The sequence below is a fragment of the Corylus avellana genome, chromosome 1 (genome assembly GCF_965113065.1).
Source record: "Corylus avellana chromosome 1, dhCorAvel1.hap1.2, whole genome shotgun sequence".
NCBI lineage: Eukaryota > Viridiplantae > Streptophyta > Magnoliopsida > Fagales > Betulaceae > Corylus > Corylus avellana.
In genome coordinates this window covers 5,289,948-5,309,490 of record NC_142490.1, presented here as the reverse complement: position 1 = coordinate 5,309,490, position 19,543 = coordinate 5,289,948, and the positions used below count along the sequence as shown (strand labels likewise).

Sequence of the window (19,543 nt, the reverse complement as noted above, 5' to 3'; positions counted from 1 at the left end):
GATATAAAGATTATTATCCATATTTGGATGATTGTAACTCATATGGACCAAAATGTCCTTATAGCTTTTAACATGCATTATCCTGGTTCAAATTCAGACAGCCAATCCAAAACAAACAAATCCAAACCACCCAAATTCCAAACCCAACAGAAAACAGAAACAAAAAACGTGGTATCAAAATCATTCCTTTGCTTTGTCACTCTCCCTCCCCTCATGCTTCATCATTTGTGAATCTCCTTGATTGCTGCTGTCTTCCATGGAAACCATTCTCTCTCCTCGCTCGCTTTCCCCTCTCTTCAATCCCAAATCTTCCTGTTCAAAGACCCTTTCCTCCTCCTCCTCCATCCAACCCAGATCAAATTCTCTTTTTCTTACCAAAAAACATCAACCTCAATCACTAACTTCATCTTTACCAACACCCACAAGCTGGCTTTCACACGCCCAACAAGGGCTGGCAGCTCTAGCTGTCACTCTAGCACTCAATTTTAGCCCACTCTTGCCTGGTGGCAATGCATTAGCTTCTGAATTTGATGTGATTAATGAGGGGCCACCTAAAGAATCATATGTTGTTGACGATGCAGGCGTGCTTAGTCGGGTGACAAAATCGGATTTGAAGAGGTTGTTGACGGATTTGGAGTCGAGGAAGAACTTCCGCATCAATTTCATCACTGTTCGAAAGCTAACCGTGAGTGTTTTTTCTCTGTTTTTTTGATTTTTTGGTTTTTTTTTTGCCATAACAAGCTTCTGTTAATATACATATACTGATATTGAGCAGAAAAAAAAATGCATGTACTGATATACCAGTTTAGTATAGTGTGAGGTTGATGATTTAAACGAATGGATTACGGTTTGTGTTGTGTATGTACTTGTGAGGTTTGTGTTCTACATTGAGAAAATATAAGGAAAAATAGTTGTTAATAAACATAAATGGACCCAGAACCCATTAGCTTAAGCTTTTAGGGTAGAAGTGGTGTGATATGTACATTAACTTACTATTGTTTGACTCCTTTGGTGTTTTTTCCTTGAACAGTTTGTTATTTGGATCACTAACATTTGTTTGGTTTCTGGGAGAACTGAGGATTCCTTTTTATGTACATCTCAGCTATCTCGTATGATTCTCTTAGGCGTCTAATTTTTTCTGTTCCCAAGCATTTAGATATATAAGATCTATGTTGGGAAACTATACTTAACCCCTCGAACTTACACCTCATTGGACAATTTAAATCATGTGTGGGTCACTTGACACATTTTCCGTCCAAGTTAATAGAAAATGTTGCAAACCGAAAGTGTTATGCAGTTTGAGGGGGTAATTGTCACTTTTTAAAGTTAGAAGGGAATTGCAAATGAAGTGTAAGTTTGAGAGGGTAAGTGTAGTTTCTGCTCTCCCCTCCTCTCCACCCTCTACCCTTATGTACTCCTCCCCTCCGTCCCATTCTTGGTTTTTTCCTTTCTCCTTCTCCCTTTGTTTTTGTTGCTCTTTTTGGCAGTCAGATGTACTACATTCCTTCCACCCCCACCATTCATGCGCCTCTCCTCCACCCTCGCTAGTCCCTACTTCACCTTCCACCGGTCCCCAACACCTCGTTGTGGCGTGCGTGGGCTACAAGCGCCGATGACCCTTTTGGTTCTTGCGGCAGATCTCCTCCATTCTAGCTCCTTTGGCTCTCTTCTGTAAAGCTCTTTTGGTGTGCAGGAACCTCCAAATCCCTATCTGGCCACAAAAAATTCAGTTCTTCATTTTTTTGGCCACACCATCCTTGAAGGGGACTCCTCTTCTACTTATTCAATTGCTTCCTAGTCTTCCTAGCTCCCTCTGAAGCTGGACAGGAATTAAGAATGTTTAGAGTGCTTTTTGTTGCACCTATAACATCCACCATGAGTCACTACAACTAGCTCTGTTGGCAGCTTTCCTGCTCATTACCACCATCAATGAGGATTCCCATCGGGAAAGGACTTGCTTTGGATTGCTGGCAAGAATAGAGTTCTTTTTAATGTATTTGGTCTCTGTATTTTTTGTGTTTGATTTCAATGTTTGTTGTTGTTCTTTGTTCAACTCATCGATAAAAAAAAAAAAATAATAAATAAATAAAAAGTGTAGTTTTTCCTACCTTAATTATTTTCCTATATTCTGCAACTTTTAAGGCACAAACAATGAAAAAGGCTCTGCTTTATACTATGTCTTCAGAAGTTATGCAATAGCCTTGGACTGTTGTGTCTATAAAGATAAGAAATTCAAGAATGCAAGTGCGTAGGGCTTTTTATTGTTGTTTAAAAGTTGTAACATTTGGTTGCAGAGCAAAGCTGATGCCTTTGAGTATGCTGACCAAGTTTTGGAGCGTTGGTATCCCTCAGTAGAAGAGGGCAATAATAAGGGTATTGTCGTGCTTGTTACCAGTCAAAAGGAAGGGGCAGTCACAGGTGGCCCTGCATTTGTCCAGGCCGTTGGAGAAACTATTCTTGATGCCACTGTAGCAGAAAATCTTCCTGGTAACTTTGCACTTATTTCTCATCCTTTAAATCAAAATTATTCAACTTTATATCCAATCGCTTTTGATTTTGAGAAGATTATGGTAATGTTTATGTTTATTCTAACACCATAAATGTTCAATTGAAACTATCTTGAAAAACCATGAAACAAGAGGATAGTTGCAAAAGTAAAAATGTTTTACCCATAATGCAATGAGCTTAGAAGATAATAGGCATAGAACATAAAGAGGTCAAAGATAGCATCCTTTACCAATTTTTCAAATATGCGTTTTTGGTTTGTATTTTTTTGGGTGTATTTTTGCTCTTCAATACAAGCTAGCTAGTTTCAAACAAAACCAATACCCTTGCGCAGACATAAATCTAAAGTAATATCTGTATTACTTTAGATTTGCAATTTTATTTTGAAATCAGATGAAGCTATAATTGGTATGTTTTAATTTTGGATGTATATCTGTCCAAAACTTCCATTTATTTGCCACTTATATCCTCTACTTCAGATGATATCTTAGATATAAGAGATAGGATCAAACAACCTTTAGGAGTGAAGTCTTAAAATTTTCCTTTGATGATTTGCAGCAGTAAATTTCTTCTATTGTTTTTCAGAAGATACTGCAGTTGTAGTGATCAAATTGTTGGATTTGTAATTGCAGTCTTGGCTACAGAAGAGAAGTACAATGAAGCTGTTTATAGCAGTGCCAAACGACTAGTTGCTGCCATTGATGGGCTCCCAGATACTGGTGGACCCTCGACTAAAGACAATAAACGTGAATCCAACTTCAAAACCAGGGAAGAGACAGAGGAGAAGCGGGGACAATTCTCTCTTGTTGTTGGAGGTTTGTTAGTGATTGCCTTTGTTGTTCCTATGGCACAATACTATGCTTATGTCTCCAGGAAGTAGTAACATTAGATTTGTCTTTCAAATTATTACCCTTAAAATTCACAAAATCATGTGTAACATGCTGTTGTACAAATCATCATGTTACAATGGTTGATCAGAAACTCACAATTGGTGAGTTTTGGTTAATATGTTAATCATGTGTTGGACTTGTCTCTTAGACCAATGAAGTAAAGAAATAATAGTCAATGTGGAACCGAGCCTATGCATGAAACATGGTACTTAACCTCCAATATGGTTGAAGGTCTGAGAAAGAAAAGGGTTCAAGAGAGAGAGTATGGTTTTGGCTATAATGAATCATGAAGACTTTTATTCAAGAAAGCAATTACTCATATATGAAAACCATGAAAGGCTGCAAGGTTTTCACTTATAAGCCTAGGCTATGTTTACCAATTTGGAAATCATAGGTAAGGGTATAAACCGTTGGAAATTAGATTGACCCGTGGAGAGTCCACATGATGTTGCAGTAAAAATGAGCTCTTGGATTAGCACTTTTTATTTTACTTTTACAATGGTTAATTTTTACTGCCACGTCATCCAGTTATATGGTAATTATACATGATTTACTAAATAACATTACTGTTTAAAAAGACTAAAAGTATGTTTTAAAAGAAGACTTAGAAATTTTTTTAAAAAATACTGTTCACATTCATAATCTCTAGGGTAACCATCACTAGCCCTAGAATTTGAAGTGCGGAAATTCTAACGAGACTCTAGTAGCCTCCTAGGTGACGAAGAAGAGCTCTAGTTCAAGATTATGCATTAGATGTGGGTTGTGAGACGAACAATGAATTCAACCTGTGAAAGATCTGCTTGGAGTGAGGTATATCGAATATCCGTCATTTAACATAAACAATTGATGAGGGCTACACAGCCCACCTCATATGATGAAGTGCATCCATTGCATTACTAGTTTCCAGTCAGTAAAGATACCAACTTTTCATTTTGAATGATGGCTTACAAATACTCAAAGAAGTTGACATATCAGAAAAAAGAAAAAATGAATTAGTTATAATAATAATAATAATAATAATAATAATAATAATAAGCATATTCTATTTCTCGAACTTGAGCTTCAGAAGGAAAGGCATTTCGTCTGAGAAAGGTGGATCAGAAAATTTTCCAGTGAGTATCTGTGATGAGACATACTCATTTGCAGCCTCAGTGTAATGAATTCCATCCCAACTGACATGCTCAGTACTATCCAGGCACCCTTTGGCCGTGACCAATGTCCCGTTCAAGATCTTTGTTTGCCCACAGCTAATGCGACTGTCGTAGTTCAGTGGTGGACCTCCATACCCACAGCAAGCCATAATAGGTTGTTCAAATCCTGCAAATTAATATCCAACAAAAATAAACTTTAATATGATCATATCTGAAAAAGCATCGTCTTTTTTGGCTTGAGACCAAGCCACCTCAAATTATTTCATTTGAGTTTGGAATTCTTGTAGGTAGTTCTAATGATTTTGAATGAAAGGAACACCCGGGAAGAACCATCCTAACTGATTTGATAATCTAAAAGGAAAGGAAGAGTGGGAAGCAGGTATCTTGAACATAAAAACAAGTAGTAAAGTGGATGAAGGAAATGAGTGGTTTTCAAGTATGTTGTGATGTAGGCATACTGTGTGTAGAAATTCGTATATAAAATATATAATACAAGAATTATAGTGGAAGCAAAGAGAGAGAAAAGACACAAGAATTTTCGGGTGGTTTAGTGTTAGACACTGATGTCTACCATTGTGGATTACTCCAAGAGCTCCATTGTGCTCTCATGATATTTAAGGTGAGTTAATACAAATATGGTAATTGGCAAGAACCAGAAATTGAGCATGAGCTCGGCCTCAAGATCTAATGATACAAATCACAAGGTTACTCAAGTATCAATCTGTCCACGAAATGAGTGTATCTCAAGTTAAGGTATTGAAATGAAAGAATTCAAAGAAAATAAAAACAGTGCCCAGAAGAAAACTCACCATATAGGGAATAATCTGCAATGAGGTTGGACTTTAGGGAAAAGATATCAATATATGTGACATTTGCGTCCTTATATTGGCCCTGCAGTTTTTTACAGAGAGCATGAAGCTGCAGATTGAAAAGTTTAGCAGCTTGATTGTGGGAGCTGACACATCCTAGCCCATCCAGCTTTGAAGGGTCAGTTCCAAATCTGGCAATATTTTGAGGCAAGCATCCAAGAGGACCCGTGTTGTGTACCCAAAAATACCTAGCCCCTTGATCATATAGTTTCTGAAAAAGCATGCCAAGGAAAAAAAACAGCAATTTGTGTTTAGTTAATTAATTGTCAGTGAATCAAAATAATCATTTATTTAGCAAGTGATGGATGAAGCTGACCTGTATTCCTGTTTCAAACTCGACCAAGATTGTTGGAATTGAACCAAGTATCTGATCTAATGACTTGGAATAAAAGGCACCAGCAAGATCATTCTGGCCTATATCAAACATGTAAAGCGCCTTCCCAAAATTATCTTCTGCTGGGAGGTACTTTTTAAGTTTCTTAGCTGAAACAAAATTAAGAATATTATTTCGTCAATGAACTTTCATACGTTGAAACTTAAATAAGATGATCTGGGTACATACTTTGAGATAGCAATTCGAGAACCCGAGCTTTGAATCTGAGAAACTGAGCCACCTGGCGCCCAAATGAGAATGGGCTGACAGATGTTGGTGTTGCTGGAAGTATAGTGGACCCTGCAGCTGCAAAATTGCACCCTCTTCGGAAACTCGGCAAGCCAACTGAATCCAGATAGGCGTTTAGAAATGGCTTGTCCATTGCATCCACTGCAACAATTTGTATAAAAAATAAACCATGAGACAGTATCCTTGAAATCAGAGGAAAAAGGGGAATACAGAGTTGAGATGAAAAGCAGAAAGAATAAAGAAATTACTGAGAAAATCAATAATGAGACGGCCGTCACAGTATCTCCCAGATGGTTTATGGAAGTAACTCTGCCCATAAGGAGGGTTAATGCTCTCAATCCCGGAGGCAATAAGCTCACCCGTGTCAGAATTTGAGTCACCAAAGTTGAAAACCACAGGGAAGTTGAAGTGAATGGATTCGGAAAGAGGTGAGCAGATGCAGATGAACAGTACTAAGGTGAGAATATGGAGAATGCATGCCATGGAAGCCATGGCTAACGCAGGAGGAGGGGGAGGGCGGCGGGCGGCGGGGGGGAGTTGTCACAAGTTAGCCTTGTGGTAGCTATCACGCATATTGTAACCACCAAGTAGAAACAGTCTATGATAACTCTTAACAATGACGTTTGTTTGGTGTGTCATTTATGTGTTTCTGAAGTTTGCTTTCAATTACGGGAAGCCAAGAGGACCCACAGATTATGAATGGGCAATTCTCTTTATATCATACGGCTCGTTTCTTCTTATCTATCACTTCAAGGCTGTGAAGAAACACATACATTACTCTTCCTTGTTTATTTCTTCACGTAGGAGTGAAAATCAATATTAGATTTTGGACCAGATAGTTTTCATTGTTATGTTAGAAATTAAGTACTTGGAAGAATATGCAGCATTTTTCTTAGTTTTTCATTCGAAAAATGTAAATATTATGGATATGTTTGAGTTTGCGTTTGAAAAGTCTAAAAGTGTGTCTAACACTCAAAAATTCTATTTGAAAAAAAAGTATACGTTTGGTAAAAAAAATTGAAAGCACTTTTAAGGGTCCAAAAAACTTAAAAATTGTCAAAACGTAATTTTGGCAAAAGCTTAAAAATAAGCTTTTGCCAAAAAGCATTTTTTTTATTTAAAAATTCTATTTTTTAATTTCAAACATGCTCTATATGTACTTTCAAGAGCTTATTCCTTGACGTAATGTTAAAATTATATACATATTAACCCGTCTAAAATTCAATGGTAATTTTATGAAAGTAAATGCAAGATTTCTTTTCAGAAAAATGGATATTAGATATTAGAAAAAAAAAGGGGGTGAAAGTGCATAAAAATTCGTGGAGTGGTGAGGAACTTACTGAAGAAGTCTATGATGAGACGACCATCACAAAATCTCCCCGATGGGGTTTTGAAGTATGTTTCTCCGTTGGGGAGTTCAAGGAAAACGCCGAGCCCGGCGGCGAACTCACCGGTGTCAGAGTTGGAGTCGCCGAAGTTGAAAATGGCAGGATAATTGAAGTCGATGGAAACTGTAAGAGGAAAAAAGAGTGAAAACAAGGCAAGAGTTGGGAGAAGAAATGTTTTCGTAGCCATAGCTTTTGGCGATGATGGTATGTAATTAGCAAAGACCAAAGGGGTTGCAGTTGCAGTTGCAGTAGTAGTGGATAATGAGAGAGAAGGGTTATATGTAGATGGGGAAGGAAGGAAGAAAAGCTTGCTTTAGCCTCCCAGCTGAAGGAACATTTGCTTTGAATTATGGGAAGGTAAAATGAGAGGGAGAAGCAAGGCAGTAATGGTGAGTGGGATTACCCAAGTCACGGGCGCCATGTCGCACTAAAAATCCCGTGAATACGGATTCTAATAGTTTGAGTTCATGACAGGGAGATTTGGATGGTTGTGAGAAGCTTGAGTGAGTTCTAAAAGCCTCACTACATTGGCACCCTGTTGAAAGCAAGGCTTTCATGTTTCCTTCCACGCATGGCATACTTATTTTCCGTATGTATTTTTTCCGCGTAAAATGTAATTCCTTTTGAATAATGAAAAATTTATAAATATTTTTTATATTTTCATTCAATTTTTATACGATAATCATATAATTCGAAGAGTTGCAACAAATAAAGAGACAATGAAGAGGAGATCGAAGAGTTTAAGTTTAGAAAGCTTTTGAAGTGGGATTGAGATGAGTGTAATTATTTGTCCATATTGTTTGTAATTTAAGCATGCCATTGTAAGACGATTTTTGTGGAGCTCACCAATTGTGACTTAAGCATCTAGGTTCCATAAATGGCTCTCTCACAAGGTGTGAGAGGATGGCAAAAAAAATTGCTTACGCAATTGAAAAGCATAAACTATTTTACACATTGGGAATGTTATTTTTCTTTATCAACTGAAATTATTTTTAAGTTGGCCAATATTTACGTCACGTTGAATACTCAAAAAGAGAAAAAAAACTTTTTACCAAAAACGTTGTATTCCAAAACAAATGGACCCAAATCTTACATCTGTACAGCTAGGATATATAACTCGATTATCTTCTGAATGCCAACTGCAATTACTTGAATCGAGAAAGATAGTTTTGTCTTGTCACTCATGTGCACTCTTGCCAAAGAGTCTATTATTAAATTATTAACATTGTTATATTCATCATGCAAAAAATTAATAATTAAAAAAATATATATATATTGTTATGCATGCTCTTTGTCATTCTGCCAGCGCATGATTTAAAATGTCATCACTTCTATATTTTCATCTCTGCACATTATGTTCGAACTTTTTAAGATATATATATATATATATATATATATAAAATTCATAACCCATCTCATTATCGTTGTAAACAACCTTGATGTAGCACTATTCTCAAACATTCATAGAAAACAAGAACTATGCCAAAACCAGTAAAAGAAATCACACAATTAACTCACTGGAGTCTGACCATCATGATCATGATGAGGAATCTCACTTCAAGGACAAATAACTAGACTTCAAATTCAATTCTACTATCAATATATGTAGAGTTCACAACTTGTAAATTCTCATAGAGGATGAATTAGTTTTTTGAGTTTAGCTAGTGTTTTACCTTTGAAGAGTTCTTTTAGTCAATAAAAATTGATGTTGATTATGTGATTGCCGGCCTTAGTGATCATTTTTGTGGTTTGTTGTTTTATTAATTGTGTTGCATATATTTTTTTTTGGTAATTGTTATTGCGCATCACCTATTCACATCCCCTCGGTAATTCTTGATATGTGCCAAATATTGTATATTTGGACCCTTTAATTTACTTTTATTATTTCTTTAACTGTGTTATTATATGATATTCTGGGTTAATTTTGTGTCTTTAGTGTTTTGTAGGTTGGTATGGAAAAACTGCAGGATACTACGATCAAGCGCATACGCGTCTAGTCCAAAGTTCATCGCGCGTGCATGTGTGCACTGCATAGGAGAAGTGATGCTCGAGTGCGCTCGAGCGCACTAAGTGTGCGATTGAATGCACCTATCCAATCTGACAACAGTTTTATCTGAATTCAACTTGTAAAACCCTAGTTTTAAGTCTATAAATAGATAATTATGAAATTAGTTTAGAGAGGCTGCGGATTTCGAGATTTCAGAGGAGAAAGAAGAGAGTTTTAGGGTTTCTTAGTTTTTGAATTTCAACTTTGTGATTCCATATTTGTAAGTACTAAATTTTTTACTATGAATTCAATTAATCTTGTTTTGTCTTTCAATAACTTGAGAGGCTAAACCTTCAACTAAGGTTGAAGATGAAACCTCACTTATAATTAGCACATCATTCAATGTATGTAATGTTTCTCAATTTAATGATTTAATTGCCCTATTATTTTACTTTAACGCAATTGGATTGAATAATTCTTAGATATTTTTTGTGATTCAAGGATACACTTGATGATTTAAGATTATTCAATACAATTGATTGCTTAGTTTTCTTTGTTAAAAATTTGATTTCCCTTGTGATTTATTCTCTTGATACAATTGATATTTGGATGAAAATTGGATATTTTATTGTGATTTACGGATACAGTTAATGATTTAATTATTTATTGGATTTCTTTTGTGATTTGGGTTATGTATGGATACATGGGATGCTTTGATTAATTCTTTGATGCGATAGTAAAACAAATATAAGATTTACATGTGAGAACTTTGAGAAATACTATAGATCATGGAATTATGTTGCTATGAATTTGTGAGTGCGGATTCTGAAACCCTAGTGTTTCGTCATTAGATTACATTCAGATTAAATTGCTTATGCTTTTGATTTTTCATTCAAACAATAATCTTTTAAAATTTGGAACTATGTTAGGGTTCAATTAATTTAGATTTAAATTTGCTTTAAAAAATACAATTCTCTGTGGGATCGACCTTGCACCTGTAATCTATTAACTACAATTGATTCGTACACTTACGAGTTAATATAAACTGACATAACAATTCTCTAGGGTCTAAACACGTTTATCAATTGGCATTAGAGCCTTGTACACTCCGTTTGGATTTATTTTCAAGGTGTGATCTTTGACCTCCGACGTTAATGGCTCAATCATTGTCTTTGTTTGTCCTTCCTTACTTTGATCGAAACAACTATGTCTATTATATTTGGATGAATGTCTATAGACTTCTATTGAGAATGGCTGGAAACGGCTAGACGCTCATGTTGATGCATGGTCCAAAGATGAGTTAAATGAATGCAATTGGAATAGCAAAGGTCCGAATGCGATATTCATAGGGCAAGGCTTAGGTGCGGTAGTTCAAAACGACCGTGTTTTGGTCAATAAAAAAATAATTTTTTACATTAAATATTAAAATAATCAATAATTAAAAAATAAAAATATTAAAAAACTAAAACTATTAAATTTTTTTTTTTAAAAAAAGGAAAATTAAAATCAAAATGAAAGCCACCCCTGGGCCAAAATAGGGTGGCCGGACCACCCCATTTTGGCCAAGGGGGTGGCTGGAGCAACCCCATAGCCGGCTTCGGGGTGGTCCGGCCACCCCCAAGGGCCAAAAGGCAAAACAAAAAACAAAAAACAAAAACAAAAACAAAAAGGTTTGGTATTGGGGGGTGGCCGGACCACCCCAAGGGCCTTCGCCCACCGTCTAATTCCTTTTCTCCTTTCCCCAATTTTCTTAATCTCTTCTGTTCCCTTTCTTGACTTTCTTCTTCTTCTCTTTTCTTTATTTAATTCCCTCTCCTTAGCAGATTTCAGAAACACAGAGAGAATAGAGGGAGAGGGTTGAGAGAGGGTGAGAAAGAGAGAGAGAGAGAGATGGGAGAGTCAGAGACAGTGGGTGAGTTTTAGTTTTTTAATATTTTTATTTTTTAATTATTGATTATTTTAATATTTAATATAAAAAATTATTTTTTTATTGACCAAAATGCGATCGTTTTGAACTACCGCACCTATGCCTTGCCCATATTCATATATAGTTAATTGTGTCTTCCAAGGAATTCAAGCGAATTTCCTTGTGAGAGATTGTTAAGGAAGTAGGGGAAATCTTAAAGGTTACCTATATATGAAAGTACAAAGATTGTAAAGAACTCCAAACTTCAGATGTTAACATTATATTTAAGTTTGAGAAAATTAGGATGAAGGATGATGAACCATTTGACGAGTTCTATGCTCAGGTTAATGATACTGTTAATTCTACTTTTAATTTAGGGAAGAAGACTCCTGGCAATAGGATTGTGAGGAAAATCTTGAGGTTTTTACTTGAAAAGTTTAGACGACTTAAAGTGATAGCTATAGAGGAGAGTAAGGATTTGAATTCTATGAAAGTAAATGAGCTTGTTGGGTCTAAGCCATTAAGTCTAAAAAGTTCCTCAAATTTAAAAATGTACAAAGTTTTCCTTCAAACTGGGTTAGAGGAATATGTGAGATGCACATGTGTCCCTTGAACATGTGAGATGTACATGTTTATTTAATAGTAAGGACAAAGTTGGAATAAATTTTATTAAAAACTCATGTGCATCTCACATGTTATTAAAAAAAATGGGAAAATACATTTTACCCTCTTGAACTATCCACGTATTTGCACTTTTACCTATAATGTTTAAAACGTGACACATGACCCCTCCCCAAACTTTCAAATTGTTGCAATTCGACCATTCTGACTTTTTTTTTTTTTCCCAAAATGCCCCCATTCCAAGTATTTTGAGGGTTTGGCCCAAGGGGGTGGCCGAACCACCCCAGGCTTCTTTTCTTCTTCTTTTTTTTTTAAAAAAAAACTTTTTTGTTTAAATAAAAAATAAAATATGTGATGGCGGCATTTTGGAAAAAAAAAAAAGTCAAAATGGTCGAATTGCAACAATTTGAAAGTTTGGAGGGTCAAGTATCACATTTTAAACATTTGAGGTAAACGTGTAAATGGGTGGATAGTTCAGAGAGTAAAATGTATTTTACCTTAAAAAAAAAGGACACATGTTACTTTTATAGACCAGGTTAAAGGAAAGTCCTCCAACTCAGTTTGGAGGAAAACTTTGTCCTTTAAAAATTAGAATAATAAGACCTTTGATTTGATTGAGAAGTTCAAAGGAGATTCTTGTTGAGCCGGATTGGGATCCCTGGCAATAGCAATCAAATTGCCCATCAATTTATTTATTTTTAAATCCTAGCCATTCATTTTCATCCAACAGCCACCAACCTGCCATGTGTCCCACTTAATATAAAATAATACAATATTATTTAAATTTAAAAAATAAAATAATAATAAAAAATTTATTAAAAAAAAAATGGGGTAGCCGGCCACCCTAGCTCAGCCTAGGAGGTGGCATCAATCACCCCCAAAGGCCAGTTGGGGGTGGCCGACGCCACCCCATGGGGCCACAGGGGGTGGTTCGGCCAACCCTTAGGGCCAAATCCATAAACTTGATTTATGGGTTTGGCTCTAGGGGGTGGCCGAACAAACCCCTGGGGCCCTTGAGGGTGATTTCGGCCACCCCCAACTGGTCTTTGGGGGTGGCCGGAGCCACCCTCTAGGGCCCAGGGGGTGGCCGACGCGACCCCCTGGGACCATAGGTATTGTCGGGGATCCCAATCCAATTGGGCCTCCCAAGAAAGGAAAGACAATAACAAAAAGGGCATTCAATGTCATGAATGTAATGAATAAATTATAAGACAATGTACAAGGCCGAATGCCCTAATTATAGAAAATCATATCTAAGGTTAAAGCAATGAATGTAATATTGAGTGATGAGTCTGAGTCTGATGACTCCGATGAGAAGAAATGAAACTTCATGCCTTCACCGTCCTATATATGAAGTGAAAAACGCTTAACAGAGAACTTTTTAGAAATTAAAGCTTTTTAGATCTAAAAATAGGACCAGAAATAAAGGCTAGCTAGCTTGAACAGGTCGAATATTGAATCGTAAATCTCATATTATATATTTATCATGAACATAGTACAATTTAAAAATAAAAACAAGAAAGTTGAAAACCCCATCAAAAGGGGAAAAGAAAAGATGTCTCTTGAACTTCTCTTCAAATTCACGTCCTTAATTGACTCCTTTGATCTGCCGATGGTGTCAAAACATCTCTCTAATATGACTCAATTCCGTCCTAGCTAGCTTTGCGACCATGTCGATAGTTAAGATGATGGGCAATTTTTGGGAAACACTTTTGAGTGGTAACCTTGTACTTAAGGTTTAAATCTTCCACTTTGTTGATGTTGCTCTTACGGTTATGGCTTTGCTTGACATGATGAACATATTCTTGAGACCCTTTTCGAGCACCGACCTTACGCTTCTTGTTGTGGTCAAAAGCTTCAACCTCATCCCGACGAAGATAAGGTTTGATTTTCACAGTTTGGTCATGCAGGAAAGAGTAGTCCCTTGAATACTTCAACTTTCTGATCTTCTCCTCCAACTCTTCCTCTGAAAGCCCAAGGCTTTTGATAAAAGAGATGAGACACGACCTGCTGATCTTCTTGCTATGCGGACGCTTTGTTCTTGGTCTAGTGGGCACATGAAGAAGTTTCTTCATCCCATCTTGACCAACAGTAGTGGGATGCGTTATCATGGCCGTGATCTTCATTAGAATGGCCAACAAAGATGGATCAAATGAGTGTTGTGGTGATGAAGAGAGAATTGGTGTGGTGTGATATCTATATATGGGGTATATATATATACACCGACCTTAATTTGCCTGAGATTAACCGACTCTCCTAAGTCGGCAATCTAGTTTCCTGCGTCGGCTTGGTTAGCCTATCAGATTAGGTTTCATAATTTTGATAGGAAATCAGAGTTTAACTCAACTACGAACTCAAGTCTCAACGTACAGCTAGCTCTTTTTGTATACACCTGGTAAAATTGATAAATAATCCACTCGTTTTAACATGCGAAAATCTCGGGCATGTACCGCATGCACGCCCAAAAAAGCGTTTTTTTTTTGTTCCTATCTCCCTCAACGGCTATTTTATTACGTACATACGCTGGCTATTCACCAAGGGCAAATAAGAGACCAGCGAGCCTATGAGGCAAAGATGAGAGATCTAAACGGCATTTTATTTATGCTCAAATCCAATGATTCTTCTAACCCTGATGGTTGATTCTCTTACCTGTGACATGCCTTAATCTTGACATAAATGTACTTAATAAAATTCAGCAATGTTGTTTTTTTTTTGCTCCAAATTCAACAATGTTTTTGTGCTAAGAGCTTCAGTCTTGATCATCACTCGTATTTCCTAATTTGTTTTTATTTTTTATTATTATTATTTCCAATTTCCAAATTATTATTTTTTATAATGACTTTATTATTATTATTTTTATTATTATTATTTTTATTTTTTATAATGACTTTATTCAATTTTTTTCCTCTTCACTCTGTTTGGTTGCCAAGAAACTGAAGGAAAAGAAAACAGGACTTGAATAAATTCTTGATCCGCGTATTCAGCCCAATAGATGCTAGCTTTCCATCTATTACGAAACTAGATTGCTTCAAGTTTGTACTCGAACTTTCATTTTCTTTTCTTTTCGCTGGATTTCTCAGCATCCAAACAGTGGTCCATGTCACTTTTTTTCGTTTTTATTTTCCAACTGATTCTGTTATTGGTTGACGTTGCAATGTAGATGTAAATTAATTCTTAACTTCTCATTCTTTTGTTTTCAGGTTTGAATCAAGTTTTTAGGAAATTGAGCTTTTTAGCACAACGAAAGTATGACAAATATAACGGTCTGTGCTCGCTTCAGGCCTTTGAGTTCGAAAGAGAAAAGAGATCATGGTGATACTGTCTGTATTCGAAGCATTGACACTGAAACTTTCCTTTTCAAGGTCTCAGTTTGCTTGAATTTATATCACCGACATTGATTTACTTAATTTTTCAGTAATGACCGTGCCTCTGAATCTAATTGTTTTAGCAATTTGAATTTATGTGTCAATCTGATTGTTTTAGTTCATTTGAAGTAATATGAGTGCGTGTATGCATGTGAATTTGATTGTTTAAGCAATTTGTATAAATTTGTTGTAGGATGAGAAGGAGGAAGATTTCACTTTCAGCTTCGATAGGGTATTCTATGAGGAATCTAAGCAAGCTGTCTATGAATTTCTAACTTTGCCTATCGTTCGAGGTATATCTCATAAACATTAATCTGCTAAGAAAATAGAGGAAAGCATTAGAGTACTTTGCATATGATAACTCAAAAACTTCATCAGCATAATCCGTAATTATACTCATCTTTATTGTGACTAAATTGAGGGAAGGTTTTAACTGATTGGAAATTGATTGGTTTACTAATAGGATGTCAATGCGGCTATAAATAATATCTTCTTCTTATGCTGTGCTTTTGGATCTATATATGATTGGCTTTTTGAAACAGATGCTGTTAATGCAATCAACGGGACGATTATTAATACTTACGGACAGGTAACATGTAGTTGTGTAAAAATTGTTCCAAAGGCATCCTTATCTGTGTTAACTTTTTGGTGATCTGTAATTTATACATGCCTCCATGCATCACATACACAATCATCTGGACTTTGTATATCCATGACAATTGACACATACGTAAACATAGCTACTTTGTTTTTGGGCTGAGAAGAATGGATATGTTTGCTCTCCAAGCAGCCATTAAACAAGTTACAGTTCAGATATCTTGAGACCACAAATCATTTCCCTTATGGGCACTAGTTAGAAAAGATAAAAAAATTTCACCACTATCACAGTAAATCTTTGCATTTTGTGTTCCATTTAGTGAATTGAACTTCAAAATCAAGATTATATTCAAACAAGTTCCTGTGGAATCATAAAGTATTTGTTCTTTCAGCATTGAAATAAACGTATGGTTTTCCTCACTTGCACATCCACAGGTTATGATGCAAAGCATATAAGATGACAATTTTTTCTGCGATACTTTCTCCAGTTGTTTGGTAACTTGCGTTGCCGATCATTTCACTGATTCTAATTTGATGAACTTTGTTTAATCAGTTCAAGGTTGTAATGATTTAATTTTGAAATTTTCAAAACTATGGACAGAGTGAACGCTGGGAAACTAGTCCTTGTGGACTTGGCAGGATCAGAGAAAGTGGAGAAAATGGGGGCTGAATGGAGAGTTCTTGAAGAAGCTAAAATGATCAACAAGTCCCTCTCAGCCCTTGGGAATGTTATAAATGCTTTGACATGTGGCTCAGGCAGAGCAAACCACATCTCATATCGTGATTCCAAGCCTACTCGGTTTCTCCAGGATGCGCTTGTTAGTTTCTCACCCTCCTGTCCTCATCGTACATGTATCAATTTGGTAGGTAAGATATGATCTTCAGCTCTTATCTTGCCGGGTGGGAACTCCAGAACTGCTTTATTGTGTTGTTGCTCACCGAGCTCTTCAAATGCATCAGAGAGCCTATCCACTCTTCGGTTTGGCGGGAGGTGCTAATTGAAACTCCTTTAGCGTTTAAGGCCACAGTAAAGCATACTATTATCATTGCTAAGATTTACCTTGTAGCAAAATGACACTTTTCTTATCTTTCTAATATAGTACTAATTTGTGGCTCTGGTTCCTTTATGGCAACAAATATTAATTTACATAATTCACCAAGTTTTTTAGTTCTGAAAGACTTTAAATCATTCCAAAGAAGTGCAATAGTTTCCAATTATCGACATGAACTCAGCTTTGGGTTCTGGAGATAGACATTCTTTGGTTGAATTTTATGATCTTTGTTCTGTTCGTGGAAATGGATATTGGGGCAGGGCAAAGCATATCAAGTCATCACCACGTGTTAACTGCAATGATGATAAACTTGCTAAGAAGCAAGAAGTTCTCTATCCAAATAAAGATGAATCATGCGAGAGAATTTTAAACAAGGTTAGAAGTATATTGTGAAACTCTTAATATATGACCTAATGTAGTACATTTTCAAAGTCTTACATGACTTGCAGTTTCTAAAACAACTTTCATTCATACAGTTGAGGGAGAGATTGGATATTGAAGATGTGAAATTACTCGAAGAGTTGTTCATACTGGAGGGAATTTTCTTTGATCCGTATTCGGTTGATGAAGAGCTGGAAACAGGTTATGAAGATGCTACTTTAGGGACAATTTCCTTATTACAACACGAATTGGAAGAGCTTGTGCCTAATTTCGAAGAGGTAAGTGATAATTTTTCACTAGTTTATGAAATAGTGGCTCATAAGCATCATTTCAATGAATTTTGGTTGCCTATTTGACGTCTTCTCATTAAAAAAATAAAAGGAACTAAAAGTTCTAAAAAGCTAGAAAAGCTGAAGGTGGGAATTGAATATATAATTTCTCTTCCAACATCAAAGTGTAAGTTCATAGTCTACTTCTTCAAGCAATCTCCAAGACTAATCACGTTACTTCTTATTAAGAGAGATTTCAGATAATGAGAATGTGAACAATCTAAAGTGTATATGTATTCATACACCTCAGCTATAATATTTTATATTTTAGTACTGCTTAAGGGGGAGAACAAGGCTCTCATAGACAGAATAGAAGCCGTTGAAAGGCATGATGCACTCCGCAAGGAAGATGGCATAATTTCAAATGTTCTGGATAAGATTTCAGGCATTATCCGTTTCTTCATTTTCTGGGGATCATTCTCTTCTGTCAAGATGCCATTTCAAGGTTCTGTCTCGCACGCATAAGGCATATATATACCATACAATACAAGCATAGTAAGTGCATACAAGAATTAATACTTTTTACTGATATTGGCATGACTATATGATCTTTGACCATCTGATCTGCTGCATTCTCTTAAAACAGAAACAAAATAATAAGAAGCACAGATATATTTTGTAAAAAAGTTAGCCATCCAAAATGCCCTAATAAACAGGGCAATTATTGGATTTTGTGTTGTTAGTGGAAAATGAATAGTCTTTTATTCCTAGCTCATATCGAAGAAACTAGTTGGTTAAGATTATTAGTGAAAGGTGATCGAGCTCAATTAATGAGCAACTTCTCAAATCCTAGAGATGTTTTGCTGCAAAAGTATGACTTAATTTTAGCCTCAAAACCGATGTCCGGGAGATGGCGTCAGTTCGGTGTTGAGTAGCAAAACGGCAAGGCCTTATTCCTAGAATTATGAATTATGCTCTTATGAAGAGGGGTTGTGGCTGTGAATAAAACTTGGGGGTCACAGTTTGTGCTTTTATTCTCAGCAAATTCATTCGTCTCTATGCAGATGTATGCTTAATTTTCTGTGTTAATTTCCATTGTATTGCCCATAGGAATTATGCTACGTAGGAGTTGATCACAGTTCGTGATGGTAGAAACTTGATAAATTAAGGTGATCACAGTTTGTGCTTTTATTCTCAGCAAATTCATTTGTCTCTATGCAGATGCATGCTTAATTTTTTGTGTTAATTTACATTGTAGTGCCCATAGGAATTATGCTACGTAGGAGTTGATCACAGTTCATGATGGTGGAATTAAACTTGATAAATTAAGGTGATCACAGTTCGTAAAGGTGACTAAAACCAGGAGATGACCTCAAGGTAGAATTTTAAAGGTACATAAGTTAATTACTTAGATCGACGTTGTACACATTCTTGACACCAAAAATAAAGGCTAGCTTGAACAGGTAGAATATTGAATCGTAAATCTCATATTATATATTTATCATGAACATAGTACAATTTAAAAATAAAAACGAGAAAGTTGAAAACCCCATCAAAAGGGGAAAAGAAAAGATGTCTCTTGAACTTCTCTTCAAATTCACGTCCTTAATTGACTCCTTTGATCCGCCGATGGTGTCAAAACATCTCTCTAATATGACTCAATTCCGTCCTAGCTAGCTTTACGACCACGTCGATAGTTGCATGACATTTCATGCGTATGATGATGGGCAATTTTTGGGACACACTTTTGAGTGGTAACCTTGTACTTATGGTTTAAATCTTCCACTTTCTTGCTGTTGCTCTTACGGTTATGGCTTTGCTTGACATGATGAGCATATTCTTGAGGCCCTTTTCGAGCACCGACCTTAAGCTTCTTGTTGTGGTCAAAAGGTTTGATTTTCACAGTTTGGTCATCCAAGAAAGAGTAGTCCCTTGAATAC

At 36.1% G+C, this 19,543-nt stretch overlaps 3 protein-coding genes across 4 annotated transcripts; 2 read left to right on the top strand and 1 right to left on the bottom strand.

Moving 5' to 3' along the window:
* Positions 1 to 112: 112 nt before the first annotated feature.
* TLP18.3 (thylakoid lumen 18.3 kDa protein) lies at positions 113 to 3,571 on the top strand. Its single transcript, XM_059582867.2, has 3 exons — positions 113 to 685; positions 2,295 to 2,487; positions 3,138 to 3,571. The coding sequence occupies exons 1-3, from the start codon at positions 257 to 259 to the stop codon at positions 3,383 to 3,385; spliced, it is 870 nt and encodes a 289-aa protein (XP_059438850.2). The 5' UTR covers positions 113 to 256; the 3' UTR covers positions 3,386 to 3,571.
* Positions 3,572 to 4,169: 598 nt separating this feature from the next.
* Positions 4,170 to 7,627, bottom strand: LOC132170915 (GDSL esterase/lipase At1g54790). 2 transcript variants are annotated; one of them, XM_059582069.2, is made up of 5 exons: positions 7,378 to 7,627; positions 5,978 to 6,178; positions 5,732 to 5,898; positions 5,356 to 5,626; positions 4,170 to 4,712 (listed from the first exon to the last, which is right to left on the bottom strand). In XM_059582069.2, the coding sequence occupies exons 1-5, from the start codon at positions 7,610 to 7,612 to the stop codon at positions 4,438 to 4,440; spliced, it is 1,149 nt and encodes a 382-aa protein (XP_059438052.1). In that variant the 5' UTR covers positions 7,613 to 7,627; the 3' UTR covers positions 4,170 to 4,437. The 2 variants fall into 2 exon arrangements, with proteins under 2 accessions (XP_059438052.1, XP_088374492.1); XM_088518366.1 differs by lacking the exon at positions 7,378 to 7,627 and adding an exon at positions 6,286 to 6,768.
* A 7,560-nt stretch (positions 7,628 to 15,187) lies between these two features.
* LOC132168957 (kinesin-like protein KIN-1) lies at positions 15,188 to 18,128 on the top strand. The gene is made up of 8 exons (XM_088517745.1): positions 15,188 to 15,301; positions 15,498 to 15,597; positions 15,847 to 15,940; positions 16,503 to 16,723; positions 16,787 to 16,892; positions 17,214 to 17,328; positions 17,430 to 17,616; positions 17,935 to 18,128. The coding sequence occupies exons 1-8, from the start codon at positions 15,188 to 15,190 to the stop codon at positions 18,126 to 18,128; spliced, it is 1,131 nt and encodes a 376-aa protein (XP_088373871.1).
* Positions 18,129 to 19,543: the final 1,415 nt, after the last annotated feature.

Excerpts from the sequence above, each read along its gene's own strand:
- LOC132170915 (XM_088518366.1), bottom strand. The coding sequence starts at position 6,529 with ATGGCTTCCATGGCATGCATTCTCCATATTCTCACCTTAGTACTGTTC. Across the intron at positions 6,179-6,285 it reads TCTCATTATTGATTTTCTCA|TGGATGCAATGGACAAGCCA; the intron begins GTAATTTCTTTA and ends AAATTGTTGCAG. Across the intron at positions 5,899-5,977 it reads TCTCGAATTGCTATCTCAAA|CTAAGAAACTTAAAAAGTAC; the intron begins GTATGTACCCAG and ends ATTTTGTTTCAG.
- LOC132168957 (XM_088517745.1), top strand. The coding sequence starts at position 15,188 with ATGACAAATATAACGGTCTGTGCTCGCTTCAGGCCTTTGAGTTCGAAA. Across the intron at positions 15,302-15,497 it reads CTGAAACTTTCCTTTTCAAG|GATGAGAAGGAGGAAGATTT; the intron begins GTCTCAGTTTGC and ends AATTTGTTGTAG. Across the intron at positions 16,724-16,786 it reads TCTCCAGGATGCGCTTGTTA|CTCTTATCTTGCCGGGTGGG; the intron begins GTTTCTCACCCT and ends TATGATCTTCAG.
- TLP18.3 (XM_059582867.2), top strand. The coding sequence starts at position 257 with ATGGAAACCATTCTCTCTCCTCGCTCGCTTTCCCCTCTCTTCAATCCC. Across the intron at positions 686-2,294 it reads TCACTGTTCGAAAGCTAACC|AGCAAAGCTGATGCCTTTGA; the intron begins GTGAGTGTTTTT and ends ATTTGGTTGCAG. Across the intron at positions 2,488-3,137 it reads TGTAGCAGAAAATCTTCCTG|TCTTGGCTACAGAAGAGAAG; the intron begins GTAACTTTGCAC and ends TTGTAATTGCAG.